The 17,935-nt window shown below is 37.6% G+C and overlaps 3 protein-coding genes and 1 non-coding gene across 4 annotated transcripts; 2 read left to right on the top strand and 2 right to left on the bottom strand.

Moving 5' to 3' along the window:
• Positions 1–762: 762 nt before the first annotated feature.
• LOC141658184 (small nucleolar RNA R71) lies at positions 763–869 on the top strand. Its single transcript, XR_012549085.1, has one exon. It is a non-coding gene; the product is annotated as a small nucleolar RNA R71 (small nucleolar RNA).
• A 1,104-nt stretch (positions 870–1,973) lies between these two features.
• On the top strand, positions 1,974–3,422 carry LOC141655260 (uncharacterized). The gene is made up of 3 exons (XM_074462347.1): positions 1,974–2,725; positions 2,837–3,114; positions 3,403–3,422. Exons 1-3 carry the CDS (start codon positions 1,974–1,976, stop codon positions 3,420–3,422), a joined length of 1,050 nt encoding a protein of 349 aa, XP_074318448.1.
• Positions 3,423–10,491: 7,069 nt separating this feature from the next.
• On the bottom strand, positions 10,492–12,597 carry LOC141657306 (uncharacterized). The gene has a single exon (XM_074464483.1). It carries the CDS (start codon positions 12,055–12,057, stop codon positions 10,726–10,728), a length of 1,332 nt encoding a protein of 443 aa, XP_074320584.1. The 5' UTR covers positions 12,058–12,597; the 3' UTR covers positions 10,492–10,725.
• A 718-nt stretch (positions 12,598–13,315) lies between these two features.
• On the bottom strand, positions 13,316–17,644 carry LOC141657303 (uncharacterized). The gene is made up of 4 exons (XM_074464481.1): positions 17,508–17,644; positions 16,911–17,081; positions 14,260–14,512; positions 13,316–13,932 (listed from the first exon to the last, which is right to left on the bottom strand). Exons 2-4 carry the CDS (start codon positions 17,077–17,079, stop codon positions 13,650–13,652), a joined length of 705 nt encoding a protein of 234 aa, XP_074320582.1. The 5' UTR covers positions 17,080–17,081; positions 17,508–17,644; the 3' UTR covers positions 13,316–13,649.
• Between the last annotated feature and the right edge of the window lie 291 nt (positions 17,645–17,935).

Here is a 17,935-nt window from a genome sequence, read left to right as displayed (position 1 = left end):
GCCATTTGCTTCACCAAAGCTTCAAGTTTTCTCCCTCCTTGGTCATTTTGTTGGGAATTTGAAGATTGACCTTGGGTTGGTTTGAAGTTTTGTTGAAAGTTTTGTTGTGGTGGCCTTTGATTTTGGTTTTGGCTTTGATTTTGATTTTGATATCCCGGTGGGTAATTGAACATTTGTTGTTGTGGAATGAAGGTATTTTGTTGTTGTTGTTGAGGCACAAAATTATTTTGTGGTGGTTGGGACACAAAAGTATTTTGGGGTTGAGGATTTAGCACATTTGCACTTTTGTAAGACGAATTCGGGTGGTATTTGGTATTAGGATTGTAAGTATTTTAAAAAGTACCTGATGGAAATGAACTTTGTCTAAAACTTTAAAAAGCAGTTACCTCCTCAATGGTAGCCTGACATAGGGCAGTGTAATGTCCCGCACCTCCGCAACCTTCACAAACAAGTATTTGGCCGGTAGTGGACATGGCATTGACTTGTTGAAGAGATGAAGCCGCACTTTGGGCCTCCAATTTTTGTTGAAGCTAGGCAATTTGAGTCTTCAAGACGGATGTATCGGACGACTCATCCTTTGTCTTTAGTGGTGTACTTCAGGAATTGACATATTGCGAATCATGAATCGCCATGGATTCAATTGTGGCATAAGCAATATCGGTGTCAATTTGATCAAACCTCCCATTGTTAGCGGAATCGAGAACACGGTGAGACTCGGCACAACATCCATTGCAGAATGTAATAGCGAGAAATCAAGGATCCAGCCCATGATGTGGGCATTGTCTTTGTAATTCCTTGTATCTCTCTGAAGCTTCATAAAGGCTCTCTAGCCCTTGCTGACGAAACCCCGTGATTTGACTCCTCAAAGTTTGTGTCTTCTCTGGTGGAAAATACTTTTGATAAAAAGCAAGAGCCAAAGTATTCCAATTGGTGATCTCCATGGTGGTTCTATCAAGGCTATTGATCCATAACTTAGCCTTGTACTTCAATGAGAAAGGGAAAAGTATCTCCCTTATTTGAGATTGTGTGACTCCCGTTTGCCTAATCATTGAGAAATAGTCACAAAAGTTTTGCACATGAAAATTGTGATCCTCCAAAGGACTTCCCCCAAATTGCTTTTTCTCCACAAGGCTAATGAAAGCCGGCTTGATCTTAAAATCCGCGGCTCCAATTTGGGTAGCAGTGATACCCCTAGGAAGCATAGCCGCGGTGGGCTTGGAATGATCAGAAAGTTTCACCATCTTCTTGATTGGTGATGGTGGTGGTGGTGGAGATGATGAACTAGAACCTTCTTCTTCGTCACGGAGTTGGTAATTGGCAAACCACCGGGACTAGAATATTCGAAAAGCTCCTTGAAATAATTGAGTCAGCTACGGAAAGTTCTCTCGGGCTCCGGATCAAAAGGAAGCAATTCTCCTGTGCGAGAGGACATGGGCATAAGATAACAATCTTCAAGTAACTTGTAAGTAACGGTCTCAAGGAACAAGTGTTCCTCAAGACAAAAGAAAATAAGATAGAAGTCAACAATTCAAAATGCAACAAAACCGGCTCCCTAGCAACGGCGCCAAAATTTGATAGGCTATAGCACACCTAACCAATGTTGTCAAAATCGCGATCCGGATCGTAGGATCGTACGATCCTACGATCCAAAATACGCCCAACGTTCCGGATCGGTACTCACTAGGATCGGTCCAGGATCGTTAGGATCGGTGGGATCGCGATTATTATACGATCCTTTGGAGGAGGTGTGTCAACAGATTGCTCGCTTTTTTTACACAAGTGCTATCCTATTTAATGTTGTCAACAATCCCGAATTTCCAATAATGATTGAAAGGATTGCTAAATTTGGTATTGGATTACAACCCCCATCTTATCATGAGATTAGAGTGAAATTTTTGGACAAAGAAGTATAAAATGTGATGAAAATACTTGATGAATACAAAGAGGAATGGAAGAAAACAGGGTGTACCATAATGTCTGATGGGTGGAGTGATAGACAAAGACGTTCCATTTGTAATTTCTTAGTAAATAGTCCTAAGGGGACTGTTTTTCTATCATCTATTGACACATCTAACATTTCTAAAACTGCCGACAAAGTATTAGAGATGCTAAATGTTGTTGTAGAGAAGGTTGGTGAAGAGAACGTTGTGCAGATTGTTACAGATAATGCTGCGAACTATAAAGCAGCTGGGGAACGCTTGATGGAGAAAAGACAAAAACTATTCTGGACACCTTGTGCAGCACATTGTATTGATCAAATGTTGGAGGATCTTGATAAAAAGATTAAGAGTCATGGTGTAGCAATAACTAAAGCAAGAAAGGTAACCACTTACGTTTACTCGAGGACATTGGTCCATACTTGGATGAAAGAGTTTACAAAAGGTAGGGAGCTGATTAGACCTGTAGTTACTCGATTCGCTACTTCATATTTGATGTTAAGGTGCTTAAATGAACAAAAGGCCCCTCTCCTCGCATTTTTTGCTTCTGCTAAATGGAGAAATAGCAAATTTGGTAAATCAATTGAAGGGAAGAAAGTACAAAGGATCATCTTAGATACTAGAGGATTTTGGCCCGGAGTTGTCACATGTTTGAAAGCTGCTTTGCCATTAGTTAAAGTTCTTCATATGGTAGACTCCGATGAGAACCCTGCTATGGGATTCATTTATGAGGCGATGTCAAGAGCAAAAAATCAAATCAAAGAGAATTTTAATAGTGTTGAAAAAAAGTATGTTAGCACTTTCTATACACTACACAAAGTACACATATCTATTTTAATATTTTAGTTTAACCTTATTTACTACCTCTAACTGTTTTTTGTCTTTCTTTTATTGATTAGTTATAAGCCGATATGGGACATAGTTGATGAACGCTGGGAGGCTCAAATGCACAAGCCTCTGCATGCTATTGGCTACTTCTTAAACCCGCAATTTCAATACAGTCCAGATTTTAAATCAACCCTAGAAGTGAAAATGGGCTTATATACTTGTTTGCAAAGAATGGTGTCAGACCCCGAAGAAAGGACGCGTATAGATGTTCAAATGGATGCTTTTAAGAATGCAAAAGGTCTTTTTGGCTTGCCTACTGTTGTGGCGACCAGAAACAAAAAGACACCTGGTAAGTTATTTTCTTTGAGCATCTTACACTATATTACAAGTCACTTGGTATATAAGTTTAGCAACATTGTTTTAAATCATGTACTTAGCTGATTGGTAGGATCCATACGGAGATGAGTGTCCGGAGTTAAAAAGGTTTGCCATACGGATTCTGAGCTTGACATGTAGTTCTTCTGGTTGTGAACGAAACTGGAGCGCTTTTGAGATGGTAAATGATTTTTTTCCATTAAATATTTAATACTGCCAGTAGCTGTATGTAAGATTTTAATTCTAATAAGTTTTTTCACAGGTGCATACAAAGAAGCGTAATCGTTTACATCAACGAAAGATGAATGATTTAGTCTTCATAATGTATAATCTTAAACTGAAGCCTAGACGATGAAGAAAGTCAGAATTCAAGAATTTACATTAGAGGATTTACCTTCGGATGATGAGTGGATTACGAGAGGGAAGAACACATTCTTTCTTCTAGTGAAACATGGTTAAATGTTATTGATAGAGCACCAACAAGATATGCACGAGAAGCATCATCACACACCGAGAATGAGAACATAGATGAAGATATGAATAAAGATCAATGTACGTACGCCTCTATTTGTGCTTATTTCATTGTTAGTTGTCTCATAGAAACATCTGATTTTGTTTATGTCAATCTTCCTTTATGCAAGATAACGAAGTTGAATATCTTGAAATAAGCGATGATGAAGTTGGAGCTCTTTGTTGTTGGCTCAAATGAAACAAGTCATGTTCATGATGCTGGTGATCATGAGTCCGATCTTTGATGATGAAGACGAAAATATCGAAACCGCATGTGTATTAGTGTCAATGGTTTGGAGATGAAGACGTGCAAGGTGGCAGCTTTGGATATGTTGACTAATGACTAGAATTTTATGATTTTAGTGGTATTGTAATCTAATAGGAGCCTAATACAAAACTTTGGCTATTGAAATTTAAAAGCCCTTTTGTTTTTGGTACCATTGTACTTATATAACCCATGTGTTGCACGATTGACTGTTTTATATGGTAACTATTGGATTTTAGGCCCTTTTTGGTGTTACTTTGAACAATATTGACTTAAATTCAAGAGATTTGGCCTAAGTTAACTTAATTGTGCATTAATTGTAGGATCTTACGATCCTATGATCCGATCCCACGATTCAATCCTGAGTCCCTCGATCGATCCAAAGTAGGATCTCGATCCTGACAACATTGCTAGCACCTAACAAATATACCCTAGACTTGGCTAACAAATGAATGTAGTAAAGTAGGGGTCGAATACAAGGAGATGGGAGTTGCGTAGTGAATTGCTATGAGTAGAATTCACACATGAAAATATGTAAATGTTCATGCTAAATTAGGAGTTGATAATACCGTTAATTATTTAGGTCTAATGAAAACCACCTCTCGGCCTTATTGTCAACCATAGAACGGATTCTAGTGAGCTCTCGCTATGACTAGATCGGTCTACTAAAATATGTTTAGTCTAATTCAATTTCGTGCCTCTCGACTTATAAAAGTGAATTAACAAATTTAATCAAAGATAATGATCAATTACCAAAGATTAGCAAACGATACAAGCATGTGATAGAAACGATTAGACGATATCATAACATCCTATTTCAACAATTGCAATTACTAATTATGCATGGCTTCCCTATTCCCTAGACAAAGTAAACTACTCACTCATATTAGAAACTAAACTAATAAGAAATGATATGAATAAAATGATGATAAAAGAATTATAACTAAATGAATAATTGAGAAATGAGATAATGCTAAATGATAATGACATAGAAATTAGAAACAATACTTAGCAAATTAACTATGATGAAATACGAATATGAAAATGCTATGAATAAACTTATGATAATAGTAACTTGACAATGAAAAGTAATAACAAAAACAATAAGGAAATGCTAATAATTATAAGGAAATGCTAATAACAATGGAATTAACGAATCAAAACTAGAAATGAAATTACCGTAACAAGGAAATAGAACTTGAACAAGAAAGAACACAAATGAGAAACCCAAACTTGAATGGAAAGATTGATTATAACTTGAAATGCTTAAGTAAATTGTTTATAACATAAAGGAAATGCTTAAGGAAATGTAAACTATTCTAAAAACTAAGAGTATTTGTGTGCTTAAGAGTATGAAAAGTGTAAGAAAAGATATCCCCTAATGACGGATTAAGCACCCTTTATATAGGAATAGATGGTGAAACGTAAAATTCGAAGGGGAAGGTCACCCCGATCGGGGACGCAGTAATCACGCTTAAATGCTTTTAATCCTTGATTAATTATCAAATGGCATCCAATGTTCCGTGTTAATGCTCCTAAATTCCTCGAGTTAGAGCATCATTTGGAATCCTAAGCTTGCAAGTCCACTTGATCATTTGGACTTTATTTTGGGCCTTATCTTCATTTCTTTACTTGTGCATCAACCCATGCTAATTTCTTCATGCTCGGGATTTCGTTGCTCGGAATTTTCCAAAATGCCCTTCAATGCTCAAGTCTTATTTATTTTAGCCTCGTGAACTTTAGTGCTTGCAAATTTGACGGGAAAAAGCTACCGAATGCTTTATTTCCTACAAAATACAATGAATACAAGCAAAGACACCTAGAACACGGAATTAGCTCAAAAATACACTAATAAAAGTTCAATAATCAAATGAAACCGAGCTAAAATAGGGGGTAAAATCGTTTATAAATTAGACACATCAACTGTGGTGATCCATTTGGGGATGGTGAGCAGTTGGTTTAGCAGGTAATGGTTGTGGATGTAGCTCGCGGATTATGGATGGGGTCGTGTCATCACCGTTCGTTTAGCTAGCTTCCGGTGTCACTTATATCTTAGTTCTTTTTGTTGTTTTGGATTTGTAATCGTTTTGATTTAACTTTGAGTTGTATTTCGATTAAACAGTTTTGTACTCTTAATAATTGTTCTTTGATGGTCTATTTGATATACTTTACCTCGGACAACCGAGATGGTAGCACTATGATATGCTAAGGTGGTCTTGGTAAGACACCTTGGTGTATGAGGGTGTTACAAAGTCGGTGTTCTCCAGGTAGAATTGTTCCTTAAAGAGTCGTTTAAAGTCGTCCCATGACTCCAACACCACGGTCCCTGCCTAAATCTCGGCGTATTTGGAGCGCCACCATTGTTTGGCATCATCGATCAGGTACATACTCGTTGTAGTGACTTTCAGCGTTTCGTCGAGTGCACTCACTCGGAAGAATTGTTCCATGTCGAAGAGGAAGTTATCCATTTCTTTTGAGTCTCTCGCCCCACTATACTTATGAGGTGCAAGCGGCTTCACCTTGGGAGTCCCAGCAAAATTTCCGTCTGCAGCCATTTTCATCAATGTATTACACATGTTCTCGAGCTATCCGAGTCTCTCGTGGACGTAGCCCATCTCTTCCGCGAACTCAGGTGGGATCAATGCCTCTACGGTTTCAAAGCGAGCCTAATTCCGCTTTACAGGCTCGTTTACGGCTTCAAAGCGAGCCTCGTGCCCCTTTAACGTCTCGTGTACGGCTTGGTCAGTGCTCTCCAGACTCACCACGAGTCCTTCCAAATATGAAATTTTCTCATCAAACAACTTCTCTAAGGCCGCCTCCTTGGCCCTAGTTTCTCCTTTGTTCCCTCTCGGTTCTGCGGTCTTTCCCGTCATCGTATGCAGCAGTCCGTCGTGAAGAGCGGGCTTTGATACCAAATGTCACGGTTCGGTACTTTGAGCTGGCACGTGGCGCGCACCCTTGTCTAATCTCGCGACAAGAATGCTAGCCCAGTAGTGCATTCGTAATCGGTCTCGGTTTGCATGTGTCGGGACCCTAGTCTCGATCATCAACGGTCGACACACACATGCTCGTTAGTAAGAATGAAGGCAACAGTTCATAAGAATGTAAGCAACGAGTAAATAAGAAAGCATTTAGTGGGAAGCAGATTGATTGACTAGTACCTCCCACAGAGGCAAATTTGATATTACATATCTGGTAGCATGAAACATGAATTGTGCAGAATAGCAATATGTTTTCTAAACGCATAAAAACATATCTTAAACTAAAGAGTTAACTCCAAGATTTGACACACAGGAAGTAATCTTGGAGTATTACTAGAATATAAAAACAGAAACGAAAATATATAAGTGCATACTAAATAAAAATCTAAGGGTTAGAAATGAACCGGATTGCGCGCGCAATTTCAGGGATTACGATGCTGAATTGCGAGTAAAATGCGGCTCCTTACACTCTCCCCCACCTAATATGTTAAGCTACAATATCCTCCAATGTTACACTCTCCCCACCTAATATGTTAAGCTACAATATCCTCCAATGTTACACTCTCCCCCACCTAGCTTGGAGTTGTCACATCATATTTACAAACCAATATTTGTTAAGCTATAATATCTTCCAATGTTAAGCTAATATTCGGCCAATTATTTATTCCTCACATTTAAAGTTGTAGATTCCATATTTTTCTTCGAAGCTAAATAAATAGCTTGAACAAGCCAATTTTCAATTTGAATCCTCTCCATTTCTTTCTCTCTATTTCCTCTTTAATATACTCATATTACATTAGATATCTCATTCTTATTCAATTACATTTTCCTACTCAAGTGTATTTACAGCCACCCGATCTATTTTAAATTAGATCCGGACCATTAAAAGATAATAAACCGAGTAAACCATAGTATAAGGACCTCAATTATTACATTTTGGAGGTTTAAGGACCTCAATATTATTTAGGGAGCTTTGAGGACCTATGGTAAACGTCGGTTACTCTCCGTCTGTTGTCCAAGATAGTGACATGCACACTCACACATGCTATGCCTACGTGAAACAATTCAGAAAAATAGGAAAATTACCATTGTTAATCTTAAACTTAAGCGGATTAAGTAGTATGAATAAATTACCATTGTTAAGAAAACGGATATATCCGTTTGATCTCAAGGGAAACTAACTCAATTTATATAAACTATCATACTCCATTGATTTATATTACTGTTTGTCTGTTTATTAAAATACTCTCTCCCATTTGATGAGTTCAACGAGACTCGACTTGATAGCTGATTTGACCTGAAAGTTGGCTGAGCCAAAAGATAACCCGATATTAACTCGAAAAATATCAACGATAGAAATGAAAAGTCAAAGGCGATAAAAAACAAAAATAAACCGACATTATGAACAACTTTTCTAAGGTATTTAATATTAACTAACCTTATAAGCTATAACTATTCTAAATAATGATCATAACTCAGCTTAAACTTATAAAATTATTGGAAAAAATGACCGAATAATAAATTGATGAGCCAACCAATAAGTAAAACCCGACCCAAGTCCGTCTAGATCGAACAAATTATCATAATTACCCGACCCAGAAATGAGCTTGATTATGACCCGGAGACCTGTACTCGGGCCGGGCCGGGCGGGCCGGTCTCTCCTGGTCAAACCCGGGCCAGGACAGGGGGCTTGGCCGGGCCGAGCTGGGATGTGCTTGACCCGGGTCAGGGCCCAAGGTGGGTCAATGGCGGGCCGCGCTAGCGGGCCTTGCCAATTTATTTATTTGTTTTTTTTTATTTTTGCTAAAATGGCGGACCAAGGGCGAGCTGGGCTGGAATTTTAGGACCCAAACCAGGCCCGGGCCTACGGCGGGCCAAAGCCGGACCGCGCTGGGTCAGGCTAAGTTGCATAAAATAACGGGCCAAGGCCGGCCGGGTCAGCCCGTGCTAATGGCCAATTCTAACTCGGACCGACAATGACCCCGACCCAACCAAAACTCGAACCACCTGACAAATCTATCTGAATGACCCGGCTCAATAATGACCTGAATCCAACCAAAACCCGAGCTAAAAAATGACCCAACTTACCTGACCCGTACGCAACCCGAACTGGACCCAAACGTACTCATGACCAGAGTTTGGCCCCGACAAACGAGAGTACAAACGAGGTCCTTATATATAGCTACGCATTAGTATTTTAGGTCCTCATTTCTATTTTTCTCCATATTTCAGGTCTTTAAAAAACACTTAACTCCAGTTATATACGTTAATTCATTTTATCGGAACTAATCAAAGGCCTAAATTGTGTGATTATCGGTTTCCGACTCATTTAATAAGAGGTATATTTTTGCACAAATTCTTACTTAAGGCGGGCACTATCCGTCTTAAGTTGTAGACGGATACCATTTTGTGAGACAAAATGTCCAAATAGAGGATAGTGGGAGGCACATGGGGGTGCCCCCACCTTGTCCCCCATATTCGTTTTGTGAGTGTAACTACCCGGCTTAAGATTCGACCCGTCTTAAGCAAGGCCAACTCATATTTTTGAAGTGTACGTACAAATTCATGGAATTAAATCAAGTAATATATAATATACATATATTAAGATTGGATGAAGCAAAGTTAACAGAAATGTTAACTCTGTTAGAGATAGGTCCTCAAAGCCACGCAATAATATATTAGGTCCTTAAAGCTTCATAACATGTTAGTTTGGGTCCTTCAAGTGTTGTTTACTCATAATAAACCTCCATTTTTTTTGAGGAAATGTAGAGAATCCTTGTGATCTCTAGTGAGGCGCCATAAGCATATGACGAGTTAAAATTGCGAATTTGTATAAAAATAAATGATAAAAAGGACATTAAATCTAATCACAATTCAGGCAATGCATCACAATCATAGTAACAGCAGCCAGCAAGAGCAGAATGTGACAATACAATCACAAATTCACAACCACCACCTAAACAATCCACATGAACAATGATGCTTCTTTTCTGTTTTCCTGCCAAACTACAAAAACAAAATGATAAACAAGGTACCCCCATGCATCTAAAAATACGTTCTTTATCCTGTTAAACTAACATGTCTTGCACATAAAAATATGTTAACAAAAGGACTGAAAACTGAAATAACAAAAACATTTGTACTCTTTCTAGTGGGAACCAGTTAATATCACTTTTCACTATTGATATGCATTTCTGACAATCAATCTTCAAGCTACATGCTCCACTTTTTCAGCATGCTCCCTTAGTTTAAGTCAATTTACCTACGCGTCTATTCAAATCCAAATGACTCGGTGTCCCCGTCCCTATGTTTTCACGAGAGATTTTTAAAATATGATAAATTTAGATTTAAAGGGAAGGATTACATTTTAACTTTTTAGCGAGTAGTTTAAGTAAAATGTGGCAGATTGACCGAAATGGAGGGATTACATTTTTTTTGTTAATCGTAGTGTGATCTGGATCGTACAAAGAGAAAAACACAACATTGTAGCCAATTTGCAATGATATGAACTAATCATAATACACCACCAGAAATCGTCGAGAATGAATGATAAAAGATCAAGTTCTCTTATACTTAAGTTAGTAGTCAAGAATGATCAACCTTTACAGCTTTTATGTAGTATAAGATACATTGCGAGTAACATAAAAATGCAATTTTATTTTTTCAATTAAGTTCAAAGAGATAATGAACCATAACTCGATCCATCTAATGCCAAACAGATGGTAGATACTAGATACATAAGAACAAGTAATGTGATTGACCTTGGCATCAGAAAATCGAAAGAAATAATTACTGAATCTCTATGAATTAACTGAGAATGACTAAAGAATCAGGAGCAACAACCAGGGCAGCGAACCAATCCATTCTCATTGCAATCAGGGCACCTCTTCGTTCGTCCTTCCTCTTCCTGGAATACCTTCCGGCTACCATTACAATATGAACACGGAACAAACCTCGCATCACCACAACTATGACAAACAGACCCACAGTCCTTTGTCGGACATCCTTCTAAAATCTTCTCCAATTCCCCGGTTTCATGCAACAGTTTGACATCATCAACACCTCCTATATGCTTCCCTCTTACAAAGAGCTGCGGCAAACTCATAGCCTTTCCACCAAGTGCACTCTGCAATTCCTTCCTATAGCTTGAATCCATCGAAATGTCCTTCTCATCTACCACCACCCGAAACCCTCTAAGTATCATCCTAACAGAAGAACAGTCTTCAAATGTCTTCCTAATACCCCTCAAACTAGTAAAATACAACACAATCTTATTCTCACATTCGCGTATCATGCCATCATCCTCACTACCCAATTTCGACACAACTGGAGCATTAGTCCCCATACTCTTACTCTTTGAAACAAACAGATTCGGACTCGAACCCACAGATTTAATTACCTTCCCAGATTGACTACACCCCAATTTCTTAGCTAACAATGCTCTATCATAAGCATTACACACATTCGGGTCCATTTTCGACAGAAGCGATTCCTCAGACAAATGTTTCCACAGAGGCTTAGAATTAGGGTTTGCTCCAAAACCCACTTCCTTTTCCTCAACTATTTCATCAGGAACTTCCACAAACACATATGAATCACTCAGTTTCATCATAGAATCACTCAAATTTACCCCAAATTTTTCACTGGGTACTTTTTTTGCATCATTAAAATCACGACTAGAATCAATCAAATTTAACCCTAATTTTGAAGCAGGAAGTTTCACCTTAAAATCACTACCAAAATCAACAAATTTAGAAGTGGGTAATTTATGGGTATTCTTAAAATCATTATTATTACGATAATTAATCACATTTTCTTCATCTTCTAACCCTTCCATTAATTCCCAAGTGTTAATCACAGAATCAGGAGAAGATTTCCCAGAAAAATCACCATTTTCAACACCAGTAACATTAAGTGAACCATAAGTTGAAGAAGTTAGACAAACAAGATGATGCGTATCCCCTTTTTCTATAGCCGGGTGATGAACAAGCGGAGTCGAAAAAGAACGAGTTTTTGGAACAATTGATGAAGATGATGATGAAGAAACACATAAAGATGAGTTATTTGATGAAGATTGTGATGAAGATGATGTTGTTGAAGATGAAGGATCTTCAATTGCTTTCGCAATTAGTGTATCAAGACGAGATGCTGAACACCCCATTGAAGTCAATCCAAGTAAAAAGTTTTGATCTTTTTGGTCAACTTTTCAGCTTTTTAAATTGTGCTTTGCAATTTTAGTCTTTAGAAATGAAACCAAGAAAAAATTTCTCACAATATTACTTCATTTAAATAAATAAAATCAAGAAAAAAGTTGCAATTTTTTTGCCAAAGATTTGAGCTTTTTAATGAGTTTTGGATGAAGAAATTGAACAAGTAGTACAATATTACACCATTGGAATGAAAACAATGAAAATTTTGCAAATTTCTTGGCAAAGTTTCAGCTTTTTAATGGTGTTTCATGAAAAAATGGTGGCAATAGTGAAAAATTACAACATTGAAATAAAACAAAGAAAAAAGTTGCAATTTTTTTGACAAAATTTTGAGCTTTTTGATAGTGTTTTACGAAAAGAAATTGGTATAAGTAGTGGAAGATAACAATTAGATTATGTGGGAGTTAGTTTGAAGGTTGCTTGAGAAAGTGAGAGACGGAAGGTGAGAAGGAGTTGTCAAATAGAAGAGAAAAAAGGGAAATTAGAAAGTGAAGGGAGTATAATGTGACAATGGTGTATTATCTTTTAATAAAAAGTGATTATTATGGAAGTTTAGAGTAAAGACAAAATGGAGTATTAATGGAGGTGGGTTAATTAATTGGGAATGGAGTTTGTTTTTAATGCTTTGTTTGAACGGAAACTTTAATCAATGTGTAATTATTGTGTGTGTTTCGGTTATGTGCGTCATTTGGTGGGATTTTCCTTGTTTTAGAAGCTTTGGATGACTAATTACGACCAGCTGTGTTAGACAATACAATTACTTATGTGGTTTTCTTGGTGGAAGACAAGTCATGAGGACGGTTGAATTTCAAATTCATAACACGAATTGAATATCATTACTTGTGCTTTGAACTCAAGACGACAAACTGCAAATGTCGGTTAACTTAGTTGGTAATGTTATAAAGAGTGATGCTTAAGACTTGAGTTTAAAACCCGTTAGATACTTCGATGGCAGTATCAAATTCGCCCTTGTACCTCAATTCACATCTAATCTAACATCTAAAACGAACAAAAAATAAAATAAAAATGAAGGCAAGCCTTTGAGATACACATAATACCAAACTCAATCACTACAGCAACAAATAACAAAAGACCTGCTGCATGATATAGTTTGATAGCAGAGCAGCAATAAATGAAGTCCATGGTACCACAGGTCCACAGCCATGCCAATGAGCCTATATTAAAACATATTGGAAGTGGTTGCTTTAATTGCACAATAAAGTTTACTATCCAATCTTACAAGAGCCTTGTTTAAGAGGTTGGATCACATGGAATTCAATTGCAGGAATGAATATTAATACAAGTTGTTTCCATCATTGACAGGTATTGACAACTGACACCCAAACCTATTGAGTATTCACCTTGCTGGAGGTTGCCAACTTGGCTTGTCAAATAAATAATTTCACAGGTATACAACACAACTCGAATGTAGAATCACAATGTCTATTAACATCATAAACCAGGATCGTATGTTACATTGCTAAGTATTTCTATACCTTGGGCTGCCTTAGTGCTTACGTCGTTTCTCCTTTTTCTTCTTCTTTTAATACAGATCTCTCGACTTGTGCTTCTTTGAGAGTCTCTCTCTGGACCCTCCTGAACTACCCTTCTTTGATCTCTTTTGCTCTTCTTCAGACTCATCACCGGAAAATTTACAACGTTTCAAGGAGGAAGGCCTTTCAGGACCCAAAAGAACCCGCTGGGGAATCTCATTGTCAAAGTGATTAGAATTTGTACATAATTGATCATCTGATTCTGGTAAAGCGGGGAGATAGGGACCAGTTTCATCCATCCTTGACCCTACAGAGCCCCTTCCACGTTTCACCCTGAAAAAGGGTAAATAATCCGAGTCCGAGTTAATTGTCAAAAACCCACCAAGACTATAAATGAAGAAAGCAAGTAATATTGAAGGAGATACAAAAACTTGTGGTTCCTCTAAGCCTAAATTATGCTAAAACATTTATATAATGTAATATTTCGAAGCTTTGTATTTTCATTCAGATGAAGTAAAATGAGTATGAGACAGTCACACATAAAACCAGCTCATTGACTCTTCAATCAAATGAGTATGTATATACATAAGATTTTGGGTTGGTAGAACATGTGAGACTGTCTCATGTCAAACTCGCTAGGAGGTAAGGTGTTTATAAGACCTCGACTGAAGAAACTCCTCGAGCTCTTCATCCTTCAAGCCGCTATCTTCCCCAACATGATGATTATCATATGATCTTTTGCTTGATGAGCAAGTGGGACCATGCCTCTTGCTTCTGTTTCTGGGTGAGTCAGAACTTATGTCCCTGCTACTGTTACTACCCTCATCTCTCCGCCTACTTTTAGACCTACGGTCCATCTCTAGCTCTTTCTTCCGAGCCCGCCACATTTCATTCACCTCTACAACTCGATTAGCTGCTAACATGGAAAAAAGCTTCTTAGACAATTGCAACTGAAAAACAAATCAAGATGGTGATTGGTGACACATGGTTAATCAGAACAACTCAGAAGTCAGCAAATAGCATTGATTTTCTGGACTTCTACAGCTACTATGGTCTGTAAAAAGGTATTTCATTTTGAACTTTAAAACGCATTACAGGGATGAAATACCGCCGAATCATATTCCTAGATTAGTACTAAGTTTTCTCCCATCATCTAAACAAGTGTATAGACAGAGCCTTCTGCCTTGTCTCCTTGTATTTATTTGCAGGAATTGAGCTCCAGCCTCCAACTCAACAAAATTCAAGATTGGTTAGATACTTTTGGCAGAGTTAAGTGCCAGTCTAAGGGTAAATTTCTTTGGATATTAAAGACTGATTTTAATGACATATTGAATATTGATAGTTTGACATCTCCTCGTCAAGGTACAACAATATCACTGGGTAACTTAGTACTATAAAGCACATATCCACGAATTTAAATTTTTTCTGACGAAACCACGGAATCGAAGTACATGTTTCCATCTCTATGTGGCTAAAACAATATTTTTCAACTCCCATTTGTTCATGTTGTCAGCTTGTTTCACAGTTTACCCAAAAGAATACTGAAGTATTTTGTGCCTAAATACATAAAAGCATAATCAATTCAGCTAGTATACTATGAGGAAACCAGAGTCGCTTCGTAATAAAAAGGGACACCATTTACTCCAATGTCTGCACGATGTTTAAACTACATTACTACAGTAAACAATAAGAAGAATGGCACAGAGTACATATTAAAAAATACTTAACACACTGCAAAATTTCCAATTTAAGTGTGCCTGTATTGGAACTTTTACACGAGCTACGAACCATGTGTCCCACTGTCCCTGCAACCCTTAGTCCCTTAGATGATCCAATTACACAAAATAGGTCGTGCATAATGAGTTAATGACCCACACCCTACACCTACATTTTTCATAACCCAACCCGACAGGGCTAACCTATTTATATGAAAATGGATGAATTTTGACCTTTTGAGCCATTCAACTCACATGACTTACTAAACCCATTAACCAACTAGCAAATATAACACACTTAACACATGTCACGGTATGTCAAATTGTCACGGTAAAAAATTACACAAAAGAATTAATCAAATTTATTTTACATGATTTACACAAAAGAACTAATCAAAATCAGAATGTTAAAGACCAAACTGTAACACCTGTTATTTGTGCTAGGACACCATTGAAATAGTGTCACTAGCAGCTCACATTTCACTAAGTTATAATACGTAATTACGTATCAAATTTTGAAGAACTAAAAGAAAACTTATGGACCATTATATCCTGTTATCCTTCATCCTTCATCCTTACGTTAGTCATTCACACAATCACACAGCCAGGAGATTCAGGGCAAGATATTACCGCAGCAAAGTGCTTTAATATTCTCGCACATGTTTATGACCTGCTAGAGCTTTTCTTAAAAAGCATGTAATGTTAGTAAGTGAATGATGGGGTACAGCTATCACATGGAAGCGTGGTGAAACTGAAATGATAAAAGAGACATTGTGGCAAGAGCTAGGAGGATTTGACCTCATTGCTTATCTGGTAAGTTTAGGAAACAAAACTTTGTGGAACATTTCAATTTTTCACGAGAATATCTTAAAAGCGATTTACTATGTACCATGTTATTCGCTTACCTAGAGGAGAGAAAGTGAGATGCCTAATCCATTTTGCAGGGAATGAGAATTCTTACAGAGTTTTAAATGCCACATGTTAACTCTCATTATCTGAATTTTACAAGAATTTCTACACCATCTGGTTTCCAATGGCAAGTTGGCAACCAAACAGCGCACTCAACTAGGGATCTAAAAAACCTCATTCGTAACAAAAAATTAACAGTCACGATAAAATAAAAAGTCAAAATAGAAGAGAAAGAATGAAAATCACTACATTCATCAAAGGAATGTATGTAAAACTAACACACGCATGACACAACATTAATCCCATTTTACTCCAAAAAACTTTTACTGTAGACAAACTAAATGTTGGATCTTTCTAAATCACGCTACATGTGTCAATCTAACATTAAACAAGAAATTATTACTCCCATGGAAGGGTAATGCATCAACCTTGGGTACTTATTAGGTAGTTATTAGCCTATCTTCATCTCATTCCTTCATACACCATGATCACCCCCACCATCCCCTACTTTCCTTTGTCTTTCCCTCCATTACCCCCTAACAATAACCGCAATCCAAGCGGCCACTTACAAGTACTAGAGCTAACCCAAATGGCTCAAACCTCGCAAATAAAACGAGGGACCATTATCAATAATCAAAGACAACAAATAGACAAGCAGACAATAGATTACTTAAAGATCAAAATTACCTTGCTCAATCCCACGAATTGTCGCACTAAGAAAACGAGAATTAGGACGCCCACGAACAGTGGGCTTGTGTAGATAAGCAAGCACGCCCTCCTGTTGAGCTTGACGTCGCAATTCTGCAGCCTCTTTCAATAGAATTGACGCAATTCTATTCTCAGTATCCAGATCCATTTCTATGAAGAAATAAAACAACACAATATAAGTATTGAAATGTCAAAATTATAAAACAACAAAAACTTATTCTAAAAGTAACAACACAAAATCCTAAATTAAAAGTAACAACACAAAATCCTAAATTGAAAGAAACAAGTGCTCAGATCAAGATACGCTAGCCGTTAGGTAATGGAGATTATGAAGAGCAGAAAATGGTACAATGATAACAATTAAAGCAATTAGAGGAATATAATTGGTGGATTTCAGGGGAATGTTTGATTAGGGGAAGAACACCGAATTGGGGTGAAAATAAAATAAAGGAATAGTACATGTAATCAAATGAAATCACAAGATTGACTTCCGAATTTGCGTTTGAAATAAGCCGTGAATTGTTGTTTCGTTTGATGATTCGATCTAATACAAAGAAATCAAAACAACCTTCTCACCTTAGTTTGAAGAGGCGCCAAGGGGCCGAGGTAACAAGGTCAAGGCGCAAGGCAAAGGCATGCGTAGTTTGGACGCGAGGCGCCTTATTTCTGGTAGCAAAAAGTATACGGAATAAATTTTGGCGATAATACCCTTTTTAGGAGTTTTTAAGTTGGCTGCATGTAAAGGAGTAAAATTTAGGAATAATGGTGAAAAGGAATGGCATAGTAAAAGATCGAACTATTGAGCCTCGTGAGGTGAGCCTTATCTAAAAGGCGCACCTAAAATGAACCAAGGCGCTCTAGCTAGTGCACCATCCAGGGCGCAACTTATGCGCACAGGAGGTGCGCTTCTTTAAACTACGCTCCCAACCTACTCACTCTTCAATAGAACAGAATAATACCTAGATTCCACGGCAGTAATATAAGAGGATGTAAGAATGATGCCC

The sequence above is a fragment of the Silene latifolia genome, chromosome 5 (genome assembly GCF_048544455.1).
Source record: "Silene latifolia isolate original U9 population chromosome 5, ASM4854445v1, whole genome shotgun sequence".
NCBI classification, from domain to species: Eukaryota; Viridiplantae; Streptophyta; class Magnoliopsida; order Caryophyllales; family Caryophyllaceae; genus Silene; species Silene latifolia.
The sequence above is the reverse complement of the archived record's forward strand: the minus strand, read 5'-3'. Positions and strand labels throughout refer to the sequence as shown.